The following is a 22,069-nucleotide window of genomic DNA, read 5'->3' as shown; positions in this document are numbered from 1 at the left end:
CGCTCAAGCATTAACCGTCCACATAGCCAAATTTATCAGCCTTGAGATGCTGCCGTATAGGGTTGTGGAAACAGAGTCCTTCAAAAGTATGATGGAGGCGGCGGCCCCGCGCTACTCAGTTCCCAGTCGCTACTACTTTTCCCGATGTGCCGTCCCAGCCCTGCACGACCACGTCTCCCGCAACATTGTACGCGCCCTCACCAACGCGGTTACTGCCAAGGTCCACTTAACAACGGACACGTGGACAAGCACAGGCGGCCAGGGCCACTACATCTCCCTGACGGCACATTGGGTGAATTTAGTGGAGGCTGGGACAGAGTCAGAGCCTGGGACCGCTCACGTCCTACCCACCCCCAGAATTGCGGGTCCCAGCTCGGTGCTGGTATCTGCGGCAGTGTATGCTTCCTCCACTAAAGCACCCTCCTCCTCCTCCTCCTCCGCAACCTCTGTCTCGCAATCAAGATGTGTCAGCAGCAGCAGCACGTCGCCAGCAGTCGGTGTCGCGCGGCGTGGCAGCACAGCAGTGGGCAAGCGTCAGCAGGCCGTGCTGAAACTACTCAACTTAGGAGATAAGAGGCACACGGCCCACGAACTGCTGCAGGGTCTGACAGAGCAGACCGACCTCTGGCTTGCTCTGCTGAGCCTCCAACCGGGCATGGTCGTGTGTGACAACGGCCGTAACCTGGTGGCGGCTCTGCAGCTTGGCAGATTCACGCACGTGCCATGCCTGGCCCACGTCTTTAATTTGGTGGTTCAGCGCTTTCTGAAAAGCTACCCACGCTTGTCAGACCTGCTCGTAAAGGTGCGCCGGCCCTGCGCACATTTCCGCAAGTCCCACACGGACGCTGCCACCCTGCGCACCCTGCAACATCGGTTTAATCTGCCAGTGCACCGACTGCTGTGCGACGTGCCCACACGGTGGAACTCTACGCTCCACATGTTGGCCAGGCTCTATGAGCAGCGTAGAGCTATAGTGGAATACCAACTCCAACATGGGCGGCGCAGTGGGAGTCAGCCTCCTCAATTATTTTCTGAAGAGTGGGCCTGGTTGGCAGACATCTGCCAGGTCCTTCGAAACTTTGAGCAGTCTACCCAGGTGGTGAGCGGCGATGCTGCAATCATTAGCGTCACCATTCCTCTGCTATGCATCTTGAGAAGTTCCCTGCAAAGCATAAAGGCAGCCGCTTTGCGCTCGGAAACAGAGCCGGGGGAAGACAGTATGTCGCTGGATAGTCAGAGCACCCTCCTGTCTATATCTCAGCGCGTTCAGGAGGAGGAGCATGAGGAGGATGAGGAGGAGGGGGAAGAGACAGCTTGGCCCACTGCTGACGGTACCCATGCTGCTTGACTGTCATCATTTCAGCGTGTATGGCCTGAGGAGGAGGAGGAGGAGGAGGAGGAGGAGGATCCTGAAAGTGATCTTCCTAGTGAAGACAGCCATGTGTTGCATACAGGTACCCTGGTACACATGGCTGACTTCATGTTAGGATGCCTTTCTCGTGACCCTCGCGTTACACGCATTCTGGCCACTACGGATTACTGGGTGTACACACTGCTCGACCCACGCTATAAGGAGAACCTTCCCACTCTCATTCCCGAAGAGGAAAGGGGTTCGAGAGTGTTGCTATACCACAGGACCCTTGCGGACAAGCTGATGGTAAAATTCCCACCCGACAGCGCTAGTGGCAGAAGGCGCAGTTCCGAGGGCCAGGTAGCAGGGGAGGTGCGGAGATCGAGCAGCATGTACAGCACAGGCAGTGCAACAGTCTTTAAGGGCCTGGACAGCTTTATTGCTCCCCAGCAAGACTGTGTCACCGCTCCCCAGTCAAGGCTGAGTCGGCGGGAGCACTGTAAAAGGATGGTGAGGGAGTACGTAGCCGATCGCACGACCGTCCTCCGTGACGCCTCTGCCACCTACAACTACTGGGTGTCGAAGCTGGACACGTGGCCTGAACTAGCGCTGTATGCCCTGGAGGTGCTTGCTTGTCCTGCGGCTAGCGTCTTGTCGGAGAGGGTGTTTAGTGCGGCTGGGGGAATCATCACAGATAAGCGTACCCGCCTGTCAACCGACAGTGCCGACAGGCTAACACTCATCAAGATGAACAAAGCCTGGATTTCCCCAGACTTCTCTTCTCCACCAGCGGACAGCAGCGATACCTAAGCAATACGTAGGCTGCACCCGCGGATGGAAGCATCGTTCTCTCTCACCATCCAAAACGGGGACATTTCTGCTTCATCAATCTGTGTATAATATTCCTCCTCCTCCTCCTGCTCCTCTTCCTGAAACCTCACGTAATCACGCTGAACGGGCAATTTTTCTTAGGGCCACAAGGCTCACTCATATAATTTTTCTAAAAATTTTTTATACGTTTCAATGCTCTTAAAAGCGTTGGAACTTTAACTTGAACCAATTTTTCGTTAAACTGGGCTGCCTCCAGGCCTAGTTACCATTTAAGCCACATTAACCAAAGCGATTAATGGGTTTCACCTGCCATCTTGGTTGGGCATGGCCAATTTTTACTGAGGTACATTAGTACTGTTGGTACACCAATTTTTTTGGGCCCTCACCTACAGTGTAATCATAGCAATTTCTATGTTCTTCGCCTGCACTCATGGTACAGAAAGGTGTGTGGGGTTGGCCTACACTTTAGCTACATAAATGTAACTTGGGCCTTGGCTATACTGCAGCTACTGAAATGGAACTAAGACTGCGCTCCCACTATACTGCTGCTTCGGAATTGTTCCTGGGGCCTGTGTAGGCTGCTACTATTACTTAAATGGAACTTAGACTATGCTCCTCCTATACTGCTGCTTCGGAATTGTTACTGGGGCCTGTCTTGAGTGCTACTATTACTGAAATGGAACGAAGACTGCGCTCCCACTATACTGCTGCTTCGGAATTGTTACTGGGGCCTGTCTTGAGTGCTACTATTACTGAAATGGAACTAATACTGTGCTCCCCCTATAATGCTGCTAGTGATATTTAAGTGGGGCCTGTCCTAATGCTACGGCTGAAATGTTACGAATTATGGGCTCTGCCTATACCGCTGCTAATGGTATGTCTCTGGGGTGTGGAAACAAAGGCATCCCAAAGACATGATGGCGGCGAGGCCATTTCCCACCAACGCGGTTACTGTTAAGGTGCATATAACCACGGACACGTGGAGAGGACACGTAGTGCCTCAAAAACATCCCCCTCCTCCTCCAACAATGAAAACATTCTTGGCAAATGCCTTTGCATTGGTTCGTCTGGTGGCAGTCCAAGAATTTCACCTTTACCGACACAACAAGAGAGCCCCCCCACCATCCCCCCGCCACGGCCCACTTAATCCTGGCCACATTCCGAAAACCAACAAAATACAACCGCGCTACTAGGTCCGCAGTCACCACCACATTACCACCAAAGCGGTTACTGTTAAGGTGCATATAACCACGGACACGTGGAGAGGACACGTAGTGCCTCAAAAACATCCCCCTCCTCCTCCAACAATGAAAACATTCTTGGCAAATGCCTTTGCATTGGTTCGTCTGGTGGCAGTCCAAGAATTTCACCTTTACCGACACAACAAGAGAGCCCCCCCACCATCCCCCCGCCACGGTCCACTTAATCCTGGCCACATTCCGAAAACCAACAAAATACAACCGCGCTACTAGGTCCGCAGTCACCACCACATTACCACCAACGCGGTTACTGTTAAGGTACATATTACCAGTCTGACTGGGGCATGCAGACACCTTGACAGAATGAATAGTGTGTGGCACATAGGTTCCCCATTGCTATGCCCACGTGTGCAGCTCCTGATGGCGGTGGCACAGGATTATATTTCTCATTGCTTCTGTACAGCATTGTGGGCTATGGCCACACCACTTTTAAAGAGGGTCGCTGCCTAGCCGTGCCAACCCTCTGCAGTGTGTGCCTGCAGTTCCTCCTCATGGCAGACGCACTTATAAATAGACATGAGGGTGGTGTGGCATGAGGGCAGCTGAAGGCTGCGCAGGGACAGTTTGGTGTGCGCTGTGGACACTGCGTCGTGCAGGGGGGAGGGGGGTTGGGCAGCATGTAACCCAGGAGAAGTGGCAGCAGAGTGTCATGCAGGCAGTGATTGTGCTTTGTTGTAGGTAGTGTGGTGCTTAGCTAAGGTATGCCATGCTAATGAGGGCTTTTCAGAAGTAAAAGTTGTTGGGAGGGGGGGGCCCCACTCTTGCCGCTATTGTGGCTTAATAGTGGGACCTGTGAACTTGAGATGCAGCCCAACATGTAGCCCCTCGCCTGCCCTATCCGTTGCTGTGTCGTTCCCATCACTTTCTTGAATTGCCCAGATTTTCACACATGGAAACCTTAGCGAGCATCGGCGAAATACAAAAATGCTCGGGTCGCCCATTGACTTCAATGGGGTTCGTTATTCGAAACAAACCCTCGAGCATTGCGAAAATTTTGTCCCGAGTAACGAGCACCCGAGCATTTTGGTGCTCGCTCATCTCTAATGTTTAACCCTTTCCAATCCACTGTCTGACATCTAAAGACATTCTATTTGAAGACTGTACAGCTCCAATGTCGGAAGATGTCCGGCAGGGTATTCTTACTGTAGATTACTGGCTGCTCTGTTGTCGGGGGGCCTCTCCAGCATGTCCCATACCACAGTACTGGCTCTAGCCAGCAGATGGCGCCATTGTATAATGGCAGAAAGAGAAAGCCCCCTAGGAAACCCTGAATCCAAAATTGGATTACAAAGGGTTAAAATACTTCCTAATTTTGTCAGATTCCAATACTTCGATAAAAGCAATTTAACGACATACATAATCTACCTCTATTAACAATATTACAGTACAGATGGATACACGTGACACTTTTATTTAAACTATTATAATTTAAAAATAGCTACATGAGACAAAGGATTCAGTTTTGGACTACTTTGATATAAAATAAGCAAGTCATATATCAAGTAGGCACCATTTAATTGAAGTTACAAAATCTGAGCAACAAAATAAAATAGGGAATAATCGTCAAAACTTGTGAATCAATCAATGTACTGTGACAGCCAGCGGAATCCTTCCCCATAACCTTGTCGCTTCAGTATGCTGCACATGAACACTTCAAGAGGTCTTGCGTTTAGCTGCTGTAAAGGCACTTTTCCCTATAAATTAAATTTAAAAGTATTTTTGATAATTGCATATAAAAGACAAAACCGGAAGTAAAAAAAAAGAGCAAACAGCAAATCCTTATGATACAATAAAATAAAGCATTAGGAATGCCACACGTCACTACTTCTGCCACAGCTGTGACAGATATGGCAGAGAATCCCTTCAACCCAGCGGGGACATCGGAGATGAAGTAATCCTCTGCCACAGCTGTGGCAGAAGTCCGTGATTCTATCCTTTTCAATGGGGTCGGCACTGCTGCGGCCCCATTGAAAGCAGTGGGTTGCAGACAACCCCTGCAGCAATGATTTTCAGGGAAGGGCTTGAAATATAAGCCCTTCCCTGAAAATCAGCCCTAGCTGTAAAAAACTGTGAAGAAAAAATAAATTATACTCACTGGCTTGGCAGTGCTCAGCCATTCATTCAATTCATTGAATTCAATGAATGGCTGAGCTCTGCCTGTGATTGGCTGAGCACTGTGACCAACCACAAGCAGCGCTAAGCTGACATTCAATGGCTGATCGCTGGCTGTGATAGCTGAGCGCTCAGTCAATGACAACAGTACTTTCTGGAAGCGGGGATTTTTCAATCCCTGGCCTCCAGAAGATAGAAGTAGACTGCCTGCCAGAGAGAAGAGCGAGATGACTCTTCTAGATGAGTATAATTTTGGGTTTTCCTTTTACAGCTAGGGCTGATTTTCAGGGAGGGGCTTATATTTCAAGCCCTTCCCTGCAAGTCATTGCTGCGGGGGTTGTCTGCAATCCACTGCTTTCAATGGGGCCGCAGCAGTGCCTATGTTTTCAATAGGGGGCTGGCTTTGACGCCGCCAGCCCTATTGAAAGCAGTGTGCCATATCACAGAGTTTTCTCTGCGCTGCGTGGCACCCTCTCTTGCAGCGCAAGAAAAAATATCGCTAGTGGGTAGCCATCTAAGGGCACATTCCTTCGAACAATATTCTCGCTCAAGATTTGCTATTGGGCCTTATAAATGTTAGTTATGTCCATGAACTGAAACATTGATGCACATACGATGAGTTTTTTAGGTCCTGCATAGCCAACTTCAGGCACAAACCAAATGCAGCTATAGGAAAGATTAGAGCAACTGTTGCATCATATGATTTGAGTCCTGTGGCCTATCTCTAGCTTGGATTGTGCAAAGGAGTTCCTAATCTAGCTCTGGTATTAGAGAACGCTAAGAGAAAGACGATACAATTCATAGGTAAGAGTCAAATCAGTACCTTTCCTGTTGTGAGACCATAAAGTCCAAATGCATATAAAAGTTTCTCTTCACTGATGGCCTCTGTTCTATCAATCTTGTTGCCAAGAAGCAGTATCGGTATGCTGCTGCTTGTTTCAACAGCTAGCAATTCCTAAAACACAAAAACAGGGATATAGTTTAATAAAATTCACATATACTGAAATACACATCAAGCTATTTATCAGTCTTTAAACAAAAAGTTGCACATAACCAAATCCCAACTTTTAGAGGCCCTTTGTAAATGAGCTAACACTAAAACTGACTATAATTACAAGCCAATTTCTTTGTCACCTGGCAAACCAAAACCATAGTTCAGAATTCTGTAAGGCTCTTTTCACACAACACTTTTGCAGTCCAGTGCTTATTCCATCCTGGTTTCTGTCTCTTGGGCAGAGAACTGCATAGGGAATGGAAACCAGGATGGAACCATAGGGTTCAAAATGTGAGACAGAGACTTATTTGATCTTCATTTCACATAGTTTCTGTCCCTTAAACCTAATAGAAAACCACTGAGGCTCAGAGCTCGTAATTATTATTACCTACTATATGCACCTAAATAAGCTACAGAGCAGAAGTATACAGTCAGGGGGATGAGCTGTGATCTCCTCTATTGGAGCTGTGTGATTATCATCAGTGACTGTGGTAGAGTTTTTACGCTCGTCGAGTCGTTGCTAAAAATCGCAGGAATTAAGATTAACTGCAATCAAGTCACAATCTTAATTAGCATTTTCTTGTCCATTCATACAATGAAAAAACACACTGCAGCGCGGAAATCCCTTGGTCGACAGAAATTGTAAGAATTACTGCTAATGCTTAAATAAAGCCAACTGTCTTATTTTCCCGGCATTGGATGCAGCTAAATTTCCTCTCACTTCCTTTTTTTTCCAGCTTCCATAGGAGTCTATATAGGAGTTTTAAGCATGGCTTGTCAAAAGATAGGGCAAGACCAATCTTTTGACGCTAGGTATAAAATCAGTCATCGCTTGTCACTCGCCAATTTGCTATTTTTCCTGGAGCGATTTTTCTACGTGCCTTAAAGGGGTTGTCTCGAGGAAGCAGTGAAATTTTTTTTTTGCCCAGTCCCCCTTTTTAAGCATACATTACTAAGCACCCGTGTAAATGACTTTTCTAGCCGGTTTCTACTTACAGTTCCAGCGTTTCAGCAACTTATAAAAAGTTTCCCAAAGATGGCCGCCGGCTCTTTTCCCGTCGATTGCTGTAGCCCAACGTGCGCGCTCCCGAGACGCTACCAGCTGTGTCTCCCTGACAACCAGACGCCCCGCGACCGCCGACCACGGCACACGCTCTTGGGCCACAGTCACCCACCGCCAGGCAGCAGGTAACCAACGCTAGGCCCCGGCTCCCCCGCGCTAGGCCCCGACTCCCCCGCGCTAGGCCCCGGGGCCCAGCGGCAGGCCCCTGACAACAGACGAAGGCTCCGGGGCCTGGCGGCAGGCTCCGGGGCCCGGCGGCAGGCCCCTGACAACAGACGAAGGCTCCGGGGCCTGGCGGCAGTCCCCTGACAACAGACGAAGGCTCCGGGACCCGGCGGCAGGCCCCTGACAACAGACGAAGGCTCCGGGACCCGGCGGCAGGCTCCGGGGCCCGGCGGCAGGCTCCCCAGCGCACACATCACCCCCGACCCCCGACCCCTCACTTACATGGGCGTCATGGCAGGGCTGGGCTGGGCTTCTCGGCTGGGCTGGGCTTCTCGGCTGGTCTGCTGGGCTGGGCTTCTCAAGTTTCTGCACCATTCTCTAACAGAGGATGGTAGCAGAATGGCCGCTCCAGCGCGCTCCCGAGAAGTTACAGCTCGTCTGCGCATGCGCAGAAGAGCTGTAGCGGCAAGCATGCTGAAGCGGCTCGTGTTCAGAGCAGAAGAACGGACTGCGCAAGCGCGGCTAGAAAAGCAAGCCGCCGGCGATTTTAGACGGATCCATGGAGACGTGGACGCTAGCAACGGAGCAGGTAAGTGAATAACTTCTGTATGGCTCATATTTAATGCACGATGTATATTACAAAGTGCATTAATATGGCCATACAGAAGTGTATAACCCCACTTGATTTCGCGAGACAACCCCTTTAAAATCGCTCATCTGAATAAATACATTGGAATCCAATGCTTCAAATGGTCACGATTTTTGGACGCAGCTACAATAGCTGTATATAGACGGTCGTGTAAAGAAGCCCTTAAATGTTAGAGGCAACAACACATCTCAAAAAAGTTGGGACAGGGCCATGTCTACCAATGTGTAGAATCGCCTCTTTTTACAACCATCTGTAAACTTCTGGGAAGTGAGGAGACCAATTACTGAAGTTTTGGGTGAAGAATCTTGTCCAATTTCCGTCTAATGTAGGATGCTAGCTTCTCAACAGTCCTGGCTCTTCTCTGCCAGATTTCTGTTTCATAATGCACCAAATGCTTTCTGTTGGTGAAAGGTCTAGCCTACAGGCAGACAAGTTCAGCACCCAGCCTCTACTTCTGCTAAGTCATGCTGTAGTGATGGATGTAGTATGTGGTTTCGCATTGTTTTGTCTGGAAGGGAGCATAAGTTGTTCTAAAACCTCTAAATACTGCTCAGCAGTGATAGTGGGTTTTTTTTTAATATGTAAACTGCTCATTCCATAGGCACTATACTATCCCATATTATCAGAGATGCTGGCTTTTGAACTGTGTGCGGATAATAAGCTGGATGATTTTCTCCCCTTTCATCTACAGGACACGGCATCTGAGGTTTCCAAAAAGAATTTCAAATTTTGATTCATCTGACAGAGAGCAGATTTCCATTCTGCCTCAGTACATTTTAAATGAGCTTTGGCCTAAAGAAGACATCAGCGCTTCTGGATTATATGGATTCTGAATATTTGGATTCTTCTTTACAGCTTTAACTTACATCTGTTGATTGCACTGCTAACTTTGTTCACAGAGGGATTTCTGGAAGTATTTCTGAGCCCATGTGGTAATTTGTATTACAAAATCACCCCTGCTTTTAATGCAGTGACTGAATGTGCCAACCATCTGACCCAGGAATAAAAATGCTATTGAGCTAATTTCCCCAAAGTGGTTACATATAGTAGAGGGCACAGGCACAAAATTGTGCACAAAGTTTGCAGTTATGTAATTTACAGAGAAGACTAAATCAATGGTCCAAGGCCATAAAATGGTTCTTACGGGCATCCAAATGCGCCAATCCCCAAGAAATTTTCCATAAATTAATCTTGAGATGGTACTATTACCCCTCTAAATTAGTACAATTATTCTCATGCACTTCTATTTATGCTGGCGCAACTGTGGGCAGACAGGCTGACTGCTACATATTTTTGGGGATTGCCCTAAAATACAAATTCAGTGGTCTTCTATATTCAAATTGTTATCGGAGGTAACTGGAAGCCACGTTGTAATGGACCCAGCCTTGGCCTTGCTAGCCTTAGGCATTGACAATTATCCACCCAACATCAGGAGACTAATTTGCCATGTTTTCCAGTCAGCAGCTCTCCTGATTGCAAGAAACTGGAGATCCAACGCCTATCCATCTTTAGACTCCCTGACATCTATCGTATCCAAACACCGTTTACTGTTTAGGTTGGTCATCTGCCTTTTATTTATGCTGGGACCCATGGCTCCACAAATTGCCTAGATGAGGGAGACCTTAAAGATCTAAGGATCCTCTTAACGGTAAAATTGGGTATAGTTGGAAAAGAGTCTTTATTTTTAAAGATAAGACTGAATCACAGAGTCTGTGGATGTGCAAGAAGTTACTGTTGTAAGATTTAAAGTGCCAGAAACCTGAATTGAAAGTCTGGAGAAAGAGAGAGAGTTTAAATATGTTTAGTGGTTATTTGTAGAGAAAAAAAATTGAATTTCACATGTAACTTGGAAAACTTAACAACTTTCAGTAGTGAGTGGCTGGGCCGATCAGGTGACCGCCGAGTACTTAAACTGGTCTTGCCCGCGGCTTGCCTCAGACGCATGCTGGCAGAGGTTAGGGAAAGTGCTGCTGCTTATACAGGGATAGTGATAGCGTAAGATCCTGTCTTCAAGAACCCCAGCGATCTTTCTTAGGGCTACTCTTCATAGTGTGCATTACTGTTGTGGCTGGCTGGGAGCAGTAGTGCACCAATTATTTTAAGCATCTCGGGCTGTGCAGGCCATTTCAGCTATACTGTTCTGTGTCTGCAGTGCATAACACAGAGTGTAGGGACAGAGCTACTTATATAGGGAAAGTTATACAGTCCTCCTGATCCTCTGTACAAGAAACCCAACAGTCCTTAGGGCTACATCTGACCGTGTGCATTATAGTTGTGGCTGGCTGGGAGCAGTAGTGCATCAATTTTTGTATTACGCATCTTGGCCTGTTCACAGCCTTTCAGTAATAGTGTTCTCAGCTTGCAGTGCCGTACAACCAGCTCTCACTGTGAAACTGCTCTCTAACATTTCCTAGCCTACTGCAAACGACTTCAGTTATACTGTTCTGTGTCTGCAGTGCATTAGACAGAGGTCTCACCGCTAAACACTACTGTAATATTTTCTGGGCCACTGCAAAGTATTTCAGCTCTGCACTCTGCAGAGCGTCTCACAATACCCTTTCCTTAGTGGGGTTGAGATAGCCGCAGTTACCAGCACTATCCACTGGCTTTAGCGTCTTCTCCCACTCCATACAGCCTCTCTTATCTACAAGTCTCTGTGAGCGGTAAATTACCCCAAGGTATCAGCGCAAGACAGCGGGTTAATTTTTTCAAGTCACAGCATAGAGCCTCCGCTATCTACAAGTCTCTGTGTGCGGTGAATTAAACCACAGTTTTCAGTGCTGTACAGTGGGATAATTTATTTGGGCCCTGCTCTATTCTTAATCCACCATGATGAGGAGTAGGGGTAAGGGTGAGGACCTGAACGCGGACATCCAAGTGAGGGTGTGGGCACAGGCCGAGTTCCTGGGCATGGTGAATCACAGCCGGCTGCTGTGGGATTAGGAGAGAGGCAAATTTCTGGGCTCCCCAGCTTCATATCATAATTTACGGGTCCACGTGGTAGACCTTTATTACAAACAGAGCAGTGTGAGCAGGTCCTGTTGTGGATGGCAAAACCCGTCCAGCAATGTATCGACCACCCAGTCTTCTACGCAGTCCACTACTCCCAGCCTAGGGACTGCAACTTTGAATCCTCTGGCTGCTGCTCCTCTTTCCTCCCTGCCTCCTCACTCCATGAAAATGACATATTCTGAGCAGGCAGACTCTCAGGAAGTGTTCTCGGGTTCCTGCCAGGAGTGTGATAAAAAATTTCCTCACTCACCTGAGGAGTTTGTCGTGATTGATGCCCAACCTTTGGAAAGTTCCCAGAGTCCAGGTGATGAGGCTGGGGACTTCCGGCAACTGTCTCAAGAGCTTTTTGTGGATGAGGATGATGAAACACAGTTGTCTGTCGGTGAGGTAGTAGTAAGGGCATTAAGTCCGAGGGAGGAGCGCACAGAGGATTCGGAGGAAGAGCAGCTGGACGTTGAGGTGACTGACCCCACCTGGTTTGCAAAGCCTACTGAGGACAGGGCTTCAGAAGGGGAGGCAAGTGCAGTAGCAGGACAGGTTGGAAGAGGCAGTGGAGTGGCCAGGGGTAGAGGCAGGGCCAGAGCGAAGAATCCTCCAACTGTTTTCCAAAGCACCACCTCACGGCAAGCCTCCATTCAGAGGACTAGGTGTTCAAAGGTGTGGATGTTTCTTAGTGAGAGCGTGGACGACCGACGAACAGTGGTGTGCAACCTGTGTCGCACCAAGATCAGCCGGGGAGCCACCACTATCAGCCTCACCACCACCAGCATGCGCAGGCATATGATGGCCAAGCACCCCACAAGGTGGGATGAAGGACATTCACCGGCTCCAGGTCACACCACTGCCTCTTTCCTGTGCCCCAACCTGCCACACAGATCCAATTCCCCTTCCAGGACACAGGCACGAGCGCCTCCCAGCCTGAACCCACACCCTCACCTCCACGGTCCTCCACTCCATCCAGCAATGTCTATCCGCACAGCGTTCAGCTGTCGCTAACACAAGTATTGGAGCGAAAGCGCAAATACGCCACCACCCACCCGCATGCACAAACTTTACACATGCACATTGCCAAATTAATCAGCCTGGAGATGCTGCCGTACAGGCTTGTGGAAATGGAGGCTTTCAAAAACATGATGGCGGAGGTGGTCTTGCGCTACTCGATCCCCAGTCGCCACTATTTTTCCCGGTGTGCTGTCCCAGCCCTACACCAGCATGTCTCCCGCAACATAAATCGTGCCCTCACCAACGCGGTTAATGGGAAAGTCCACTTAACCACGGACACGTGGACAACTACTGGCGGGCATGGCCACTATATCTCCCTGACGGCACATTGGGTGAATTTGGTGGAGGCTAGGACCGAGTCATAGCCTGGGACCGCTCACATCCTACCCACACCCAGAATAGCGGCTCCTACCTCGGTGCTGGTATCTGCGGCATTTTATGCCAACTCCTCCAAACCCTTCCCCTCCTCCTCCTCCACCACGTCTACCTCTCAATTAAGAAGTGTGAGCACGTCGCCAGCAGTCGGTAGCGCGCGGCGTGGCAGCACAGTGGTGGGCAAGCGTTAGCAAGCTGTGCTGAAACTAATCAGCTTAGGTGACAAGAGGCACACGGCCCCCAAGCTGCTGCAGGGTCTGACAGAGCAGACCAACCTCTGGCTTTCGCCGCTGAGCCTCCAACCGGGCATGGTCGTGTGTGACAACGGTTGTTACCAGGTGGTGGCTCTGCAGCCTTACACACATGCCATGCCTGGCCCACATCTTCAATCTAGTGGATCAGCGGTTTCTGAAAAACTACCCCCACTTGTCTGACCTGCTCGGCAAGGTGTACTGTGTCTGCACACATTTCCGCAATTCCACCATGGACATTGCCACACTGAGGACCTTGCAACGTTGGTTTCAGCTGTCAGAGCACCGACTGCTGTGCGACGTGCCCACACTCTGGAATTCTATGCTGCACATGTTGACCAGGCTGTACGAGCAGCATAGAGCAATAGTGGAATACCAGCTGCAACATGGGCGGTGGAGTGGTAGTTAGCCTCCGCAATTCTTTACTGAGGAGTGGGCATGGATGGCAGATATCTGCCAGGTCCTCGGAAACTTTGAGGAGTCTACCCAGATGGTGAGCGGCGATGAGGCAATCATTAGCGTTACCATCCTGCTGCTTTGCCTGCTGAGAAGTTTGCTGCAAAGCATAAAGGCTGACGCTATGCAGTTGGAACAGGAGACAGGGGATGACAGTATGTCGCTTGATAGCCAGACCACCCTCATGTCCATATCTCACCGCGTTTTAGAGGAGGAGGAGGAGGGGGAAGGGTAAGCTGTCCACACTGCAGACATATCCCATGCTGCTTGCCTCTCATCTGTTCAGCATGTATGGGCTGAGGAGGAGGGGAATACTGAAAGTCATCTTCCTAGTGAGGACAGCGATGTGTTGTATACTGGTACCCTGGCACACATGGCTGACTTCATGTTAGGCTGCCTTACCCATGACCCTCACGTAAGATACATTCTGGCCAACACCGATTACTGGGTGTACACCTTTCTCGACCCACGGTATAAGGAGAACCTTTCCACTCTAATTCCCGAAGAGGAAAGGGGTATGGGAGTGATGCAATATCACAGGGCCCTGGTGGAAAAAGTGATGCTAAACTTCCCATCTGACAGCGCTAGTGGCAGAAGATGTAGTTCAGAGGGCCAAGTAGCAGGGTAGGAGCAGGGATCAGGCAGCATGTCCAGAGCAGGCAGGGGAACACTCTCCAAGGCCTTTGCCAGCTTTCTGGCTCTCCAGCAAAACTGTGTCACCACTCCCCAGTCAAGGCTGAGTCAGAGGGAGCACTGTAAAAAGATGGTTAGGGAGTATGTAGCCAATCGTACCACTGTCCTCCGTGATGCCTCTGCTCCCTACTACTATTGGGTGTCAAAGCTGGACACGTAGCACAAACCTTCGCTGTACGCCCTGGAGGTGCTGGCCTGCCCTGCCACTAGCGTCATGTCAGAGAGGGTGCTTAGTGCATCTGGTGGAATCATCAGGGATAAGCATACCCGCCTGTCAACTGCCAGTGCCGACATGTTTACACTCATAAAGATAAACAAAGGCTGGATTTCCCCATACTTCTCTTCTCCATCGGCGGAAAGAAGCGGAACCTAATGATTCTTTTCGCTGCAACTGGAGAAAAATGCATCCTCTATCACCACAAAAAAAGGGGGAATTGTCAATCGCTCTTGGATATTATTACTCCTCCTCCTCCTAAAACAGCATATCATCACTCTGAACTGCCAATTTTTCTGAGGCCCAAAAGGCTGTGTTTAAAAGTTTTTTACAATTTTTCAAAGTTTCAAAAGTATTGATACTTTAATAGAAACCATTTTTTTCACAGGGCTGCCTTCAGACTCTGTTACAAATTAAGCAACTTTATCTTTAAAAAATGTTTATGGGTTTCACCTGCCCTCACGGTTGAGCAATTTTTCAGGGGTGCACTTGTACTCTTGGTACACCAATTTTTCTGGCACTTGCCTATACTGTTATCTAACTAATTTTTCTGGCCTTCGCCTATACTTTTGGTGTTCGCCTATACTCTTGATACACCAATGTTTCAGGGGTTCGCCTACACTCTTGCTACAGAAATGTTACAGGGGTATGCCTATACTTTTGCTACAGAAATGTTACTGGGGTCAGCCTATGCAGTTTCTACTGAATGGTTTGAGGGGTTCGCCTATACTTTTGCTACAGAAATGTCACTGGGGTCTGCCCTTTATTCTTGCTACAGAAATGTTACTGGGGTCTGCCTATACTTTTGCTACAGAAATGTTACTGGGGTCCGCCTATACTCTTGCTACAGAAATGTTACAGGGGTCTGCCTATACTTTTTCTATAGAAATGTTACAGGGGTCTGCCTATTCTCTTGACACGGAAATGTTACTGCGGTCTGCCTATGCTGTGGGTGCACAAAGACTTCCTACCATGCTGTTTTACCTATCTGGAACAAATACACTGACTGACAAGGTTAGAAATGTGGGCCGAGGTCCTTGGCGGGTTGAAACTCTGCCATGTTTGGGCACTCTGATTTCTTTATGTGTAATACCATCTTTAAGTTCCTTGGGCTCGCCTATGCTGTGGGTGCACAAAGACAGCCCATAGCAGTGTTTTACCTGTCTGGCACAAATACACTGACTGTCTAGGGTAGAAATGTGGGCCGAGGTCCTTGGTACATATGGTACATATCTTGGAAAAATGGTTCAGCTCAAATCAAGTATTTAAATAATAAAACATATTTAATTGAAACCAGGAATTAAAAAGTTTAAAAAAACAAAAGCATACAATAAAAAAAACATGGCTAGAATAAAGGGGTAAAAAAGAAACGATTGGGAGGGGGCGTGGCCTAGATGCAGACCCGGGCAGAAGTGTTTCCTTGAGCTCGGCTCACACCTGGCCTTAAAGCTACTAAAAAAGCATTTCCAGCGCAGTAAAGCTGCTTATTTTACTGCTGAAGAACCACACAGTGGAAAGGGCATAACTTATATGCTGAAAAGCGAAACCGGAAAAAAGAAAAAAAATAGAGATACTCGCCATCCAACACAATCAGAGAGGTGGGAGCGTCCGGAGAAGTGCTGGAGGTCTCACCCGTATTCGGAGGCTTCTCTACAACGGAGGAAACAGGTCAGAGCTACAGCGCAACCCTGCAGTGCCTCCCGGTGAGTTACTGTAATCGGAGGTCTGGGGAGGCGCGGGAACGGGGCGCCATCTTAGACACCGGCGGCCGTGACTGAGTGTGAAGTGAGGAGTGAAGGAGAAGTGACAGCAGCTGACTGCACACTCTGCCTCCCCGAGTCTCCCGATATAAAGCTACTTACACACAGCAGCTGACTGCACACTCTGCCTCCCCGAGTCTCCCGATATAAAGCTACTTACACACAGCAGCTGACTGCACACTCTGCCTCCCCGAGTCTCCCGATATAAAGATCCCCAGAACAGCTACTTCCATACAGCAGCTGACTGCACACTGCCTCCCCGAGTCTCCCGATATAAAGCTGCCCACAACAGCTACTTCCATACAGCAGCTGACTGCACACTCTGCCTCCCCGAGTCTCCCGATATAAAGATCCCCAGAACAGCTACTTCCATACAGCAGCTGACTGCACACTGCCTCCCCGAGTCTCCTGCTATAAATAGATCCATAACAACTACTTACACACAGCAGCTGACTGCACACTCTGCCTCCCCGAGTCTCCCGATATAAAGATCCCCAGAACAGCTACTTCCATACAGCAGCTGACTGCACACTCTGCCTCCCCGAGTCTCCCGATATAAAGCTACCAACAGCTACTTCCATACAGCAGCTGACTGCACACTCTGCCTCCCCGAGTCTCCCGATATAAAGCTACCAACAGCTACTTCCATACAGCAGCTGACTGCACACTGCCTCCCCGAGTCTCCTGCTATAAATAGATCCATAACAACTACTTACACACAGCAGCTGACTGCACACTCTGCCTCCCCGAGTCTCCCGATATAAAGCTACCAACAGCTACTTCCATACAGCAGCTGACTGCACACTGCCTCCCCGAGTCTCCTGCTATAAATAGATCCATAACAACTACTTACACACAGCAGCTGACTGCACTCTGCCTCCCCAAGTCTCCCGATATAAAGATCCCCAGAACAGCTACTTACATACAGTAGCAGACTGGGTACAGGAATGCTGGCTGCTTGCATTGAATAGTGAGCTGATAACAGAGAGAACAGCTCAGCAGCATTTGGGTGCCGGTGACAGGGTCCTCAAAGATAGTGACTCCACTACGTTGGATCTTGCAAATAGAGTTCCCCAAGCAGTGTGTAGGCTGAAAACGGCTGAATACAAAGACAAACATAGCCCTACACATACCACAAGTGAAATTAATATCAGCCTTTCAAGCTACTTTAAAGCTTTTCCAGCGGGTCAAACTCACCCAAAGGCTCCTGAAGGCTTCCCCGGACATCATGCCTAAAAGGAAAACAGCTAAAGTGCCGGTACAGAGAGTCTCCGACTTCTTTTCCTCCCGCAGCGCGGGACGGGCTGAGTCGGCAGTGCAGGAGAGCCCCCCGATGTCTGCCGGCTCCGCTGCTGCCGCCGGAGCTGAAAGAGACACTGCGGGCTCACCAAGCAGGAGAAATGAAGCGACGACCGGCTCGGAGAGGCTGCCTCTGGACCGACAAAGGACACCATCCCAGCGCAGGGTGAGTGAACAAAGTGATAGCTCCGCCATTAGCAACTCTGATGCACACAAAATGGCGTCGCAGCACACACACTCCCCGCACAACGTGTCCTCTCCTAAATCTCTTACACCAACCAACAGCCCTGAAAAACAGAGATCCCGCATGTCCCCATCTAATTCTACTCATAACCAACCTCTGTAGACAGAAGGGGATCCTATAATTGATCTTCCTTCTTCAAGTCTTCCCGCGTCGGAGGATTTTATAAAAAACATGGTCCTGGCCTTGCGCAGCTCGTTACAAAGCGACATTAAAGAGTTGTCTAATACATTCAATATGTCCATACAAGAACTAGAGCGGCGCACAGATCAGGCTGAAAATAAAATAGGAGAAATAGCGTCATCCCATAACAGTCTCATTGACGCACATTATTCTCTTGAAGAGGAGGTAGAATTTCTTAAGATCAAAATGACGGATTTAGAAGACAGAAGTAGAAGAAACAACGTGAAATTTAGAGGCATTCCCGAGAGCATAACACAAAACGATCTTGGAAAATATCTTATCAAGCTAATAAAACACCTTCTTCCAGACGCTACCGACAACGACTGCATCATAGACAGAGCTCACAGACTAACAAAGCCAAACTTCCTTCCTGAAACTACGCCTCGGGATGTAATTGCTAGAATACATTTTTTTCATGTAAAGGAAGCACTTATGTCGGCGGCCAGAGCCTCAGGCTCTCTAAGTTCGCCATACAACAATATCCATCTGTACACGGACCTATCTCAGTCCACAATTCAAGCCAGAAAAGCGTTCTCCCAGATAACCCTGGCCCTACGAAACGCCAAAATTCCATACAAATGGGGCTTCCCCACCAAATTGATAGTCCGCCGGGAAAACGAAACACAAACCATATCCTCTCCAGAAGAGGGAAGAAAATTTCTATCCAAGTGGAAGATCTCTTTGCCAGACATTCCACAATCAGCGAAACCCCAAAGACCACAAGGAGCTCATGGTCGGCGTACTCTACCATCAACGCCTCCGTGAGAAATCTAACATGCGCTCACTACGACCTTACTTACTCCACACGCTGGAATAACAATACCACCTACACATGGAAAAAGGCTGCCATCTATGTGCCGAACTTTTCCCCCAAATGAACCAGGTTTTAATACCTGCCATACTGTTATGTTTAAACTGTTTTTGTTGGCAGATCCTTAACTACTTGGTTGAGGAGTTTCCCCCTCAAACCTTTTCTTACAGGCAAGACATTTCCTCCCTCAGGAATAACTCCTGCAAACCTTTGCCTATACACAACAAAAGATCTGCCTGCAACGTTGTCTGCGAGTTTACAACTAAAGAACAATCTTCGCGAGCCCTACCTTCCAAGATGTTCAACTCCGTCTTCAGGAGCGACGGCCGCGGACCTCCATATACACACAACAGAAGACCTCGCACATTTGTTGTAAGTTTACAACCTGTTGTATTTACTGTTATTTATGCTGCCAAGGTAATCCCACATACATTGCATATATTTATCACACAAGATGTCGTTGAATGTTTGCTCGCTTAACGCCAAGGGACTGAACACCCCTTTTAAAAGGGCAATGGTTTGGAGAGACGCTAAGTCAGCAAACATTGACCTACTATGCCTGCAGGAGACACATTTCACGCATCTCTCTTCTGCTAAATTCTCGAATAAGCTCTACCCCAATATCTTTTTCGCTAATGCCTCAAAAAAACATTCAGGCGTACTGATAGCCTTTAAAGAAACACTGAATTTCTCCCTCAAAGAACAAGTAGTTGACCCTAAAGGAAGATATCTCATCTTGGTAGGCAAATTAAACGAAACACCAATCACAATAGCAAATATCTATGCGCCCAACAAGTCACAAATTTCCTTTTTAAACAAACTAGTAAAAAAAATCAAAAAGATCCATGAGGGCAAACTTATCCTATGCGGCGACTTCAATATTATCTCAAATAAAGATTTAGATTCTACAGCCAAAACAAGAATCGCTCCCACACTCCAGTCCTGGCTTCATAGAGAGGGTCTATATGACTCCTTCAGGTGTTTAAACGCCTCCTCAAGAGAGTATACTTATTACTCCCCAAGACATAAGACGTTCTCACGGATAGACCTCCTGTTAGTCGATAGATGGACTCTTCCGTCCGTTACCAACTCATCAATAGGTACCACCTCATGGTCCGACCATTCCCCTATCTACTTAAAAATAAACATTAACGCCCCTTTTAATCCAGCCAGGATTTGGAGAAATGACGTGAATTTATTTAACTCACCCACCAACCAAACACTAATCAAAGAAGCACTAAAAGAATATTTCACCAACAACTCTACTCCTGATATCAACAACTTTACATTATGGAATGCCCACAAGGCAGTTATTCGAGGAATTTTAATTAAACTTAAAATTCAAGATCGAAGAAACAAACAAAAAAAAATTGACTCCCTACTAGAAAATTTAAACAAACTAGAGAAGTCCCAACAGGAATCTCCTCAGATGAGATGTCACCTAGAATTGATAGCGATGAGAAGCGAATTAAGGAAAATTCTCCTAACTAGACACGCCAACAATCTTACCTTCTTAAAAGCAAACTTTTATTCTCACATTGATAAACCATCAAAATTAATGGCCAAACTAGCTAAAAAGAAACAAGTTAAAGCAAAAATTCCATTTTTAGACTCTCCCACAGACCCCGACATAAAAATTACCCACCCTCAACAGATAGCAGACCAATTCAAAACTTTCTACTCGAATTTATATAACCTAGCGAACGACCCAAACTCATTCCAACCCACCACAGATCTCATAGAGAGATTCCTAAACAATATATCTTTTCCATCTTTGAAACTAATAAATGAACCTTTGAACAAACCAATAACTATTCCAGAAATAATTTGAGCCATCAACGGATTAAAAAAGTATAAATCCCCTGGTCCAGATGGACTATCTAATGAATACTACAAAAAATTCTCCCTCTCCCTAACACCACACTTAGCAGCTATCTTCAACGACTCAATGAATCAGGGCAAAATGGCGGAGGAGATGCTACAAGCCATAATCGTTACTATCCCCAAACCAGGGAAATCTACCTCATCCCCATCAAATTACAGGCCCATATCCCTCCTAAACTCTGACGTCAAGATATACTCTAAAATTTTAGCAACCAGATTATTGGAACTCCTCCCTGAGGTTATCAACGACGACCAGGTGGGCTTCACGAAGGGCAGAAATGCGGTGGATGGCGCGAGGAGAACTCAAAATCTAGTGGAACTATCAATCTCGAGTCGGACGCCTTCTCTCCTCCTTTCCCTGGATGCAGAAAAGGCGTTCGATAGAGTCCATTGGGGGTTTGCCTTCGCCGTCCTTCGTAAGTTCGGAGTGGGGGACAATTTTCTTCATGCGGTTCAGGCCCTATATACGCAGCCCTCCGCGAGGGTTCTTGTGGATGGGGCTCTTTCCACGCCATTCTTAATCACAAATGGAACCCGTCAGGGCTGCCCCCTTTCACCTCTGATATTTACCATGATCATTGAACCGCTGGCTGAAATGATTAGAACCTCACTAACAATTAGAGGGATACCAGTCAATATGAGACAATATAAAATTAGCCTCTTTGCAGACGATATACTTATCACCTTAACTGACCCCCTAAATTCTCTTAGAGAGGTTAACGAATGTATATCTCGTTTCAGCCAAGCTTCCTACTATAAACTAAATTTAAGTAAGTCCCAGATTATGGGTTTCAACATAGATAAAAAATTAAAAGAAAACATACAAAAAGAGTTCCCTTTCCAGTGGAAAACAACAATCCCCTACCTGGGAATCAAACTGTGCAACACTTTAGCAGAGATCATACCAGAAAATATGAATCCACTTTTTGCCTTGCTCAAAGAAGAGCTGGGGGAGTTGGGTAGAAGAGAGATTTCGTGGTTTGGCAGAGTGGCCTTATATAAAATGCTCATTCTGCCAAAAATCTTGTATCTGTTTCGTACAATATCTTACCCAATTCCACAAAACATCATAGCCAACTTCCAGCGACAGATGCTGGACTTTATCTGGAACTATAAAAGACCTAGAGTGGCTGCTTCCATTTTATACCAACACAGGAGACAGGGAGGGCTAGGCATGCCCAATCTACAGGCCTATTACAACTCAACTATCTTAAGCCAATCAGCCATCTGGTTCAAAAGCTCGCAAATCCCATCATGGTGCCACATGGAGAGGCATAGAAACCAAAACCAACCTCTGAGCCTTGTTATCAAAGCCTCTGTGGTGGGCATTCTTAACTCAGAAAGACCCCCCTTTCTCCTATCAACCAATTTTACATCTTTGATGCTAACCACGTTACACTGCTGGAACCTTCTAGCGTACAAATTCGAACAGTCTGCCAGAACTCCCTCAGCAAACCTCCCTCT

General features: G+C 47.7%; 1 protein-coding gene across 2 annotated transcripts in view; it reads right to left on the bottom strand.

Moving 5' to 3' along the window:
- Positions 1-4,939: 4,939 nt before the first annotated feature.
- LOC136610206 (small COPII coat GTPase SAR1A-like) overlaps positions 4,940-22,069 on the bottom strand; it is a 57,141-nt gene continuing 40,011 nt past the window's right edge. For both annotated transcript variants that reach the window (XM_066589449.1, XM_066589448.1), the window contains exons 6-7: positions 6,377-6,508; positions 4,940-5,135 (exon numbers count right to left, since the gene is read on the bottom strand). In XM_066589449.1, the coding sequence (XP_066445546.1) occupies positions 5,019-5,135; positions 6,377-6,508 (249 nt within the window). In that variant the 3' untranslated portion in view covers positions 4,940-5,018. The remainder of the gene's footprint in view (positions 5,136-6,376; positions 6,509-22,069) is intronic.

Source organism: Eleutherodactylus coqui, chromosome 2, assembly GCF_035609145.1.
Source record: "Eleutherodactylus coqui strain aEleCoq1 chromosome 2, aEleCoq1.hap1, whole genome shotgun sequence".
NCBI classification, from domain to species: Eukaryota; Metazoa; Chordata; class Amphibia; order Anura; family Eleutherodactylidae; genus Eleutherodactylus; species Eleutherodactylus coqui.
This window is presented reverse-complemented; position numbering and strand designations above follow the sequence as displayed.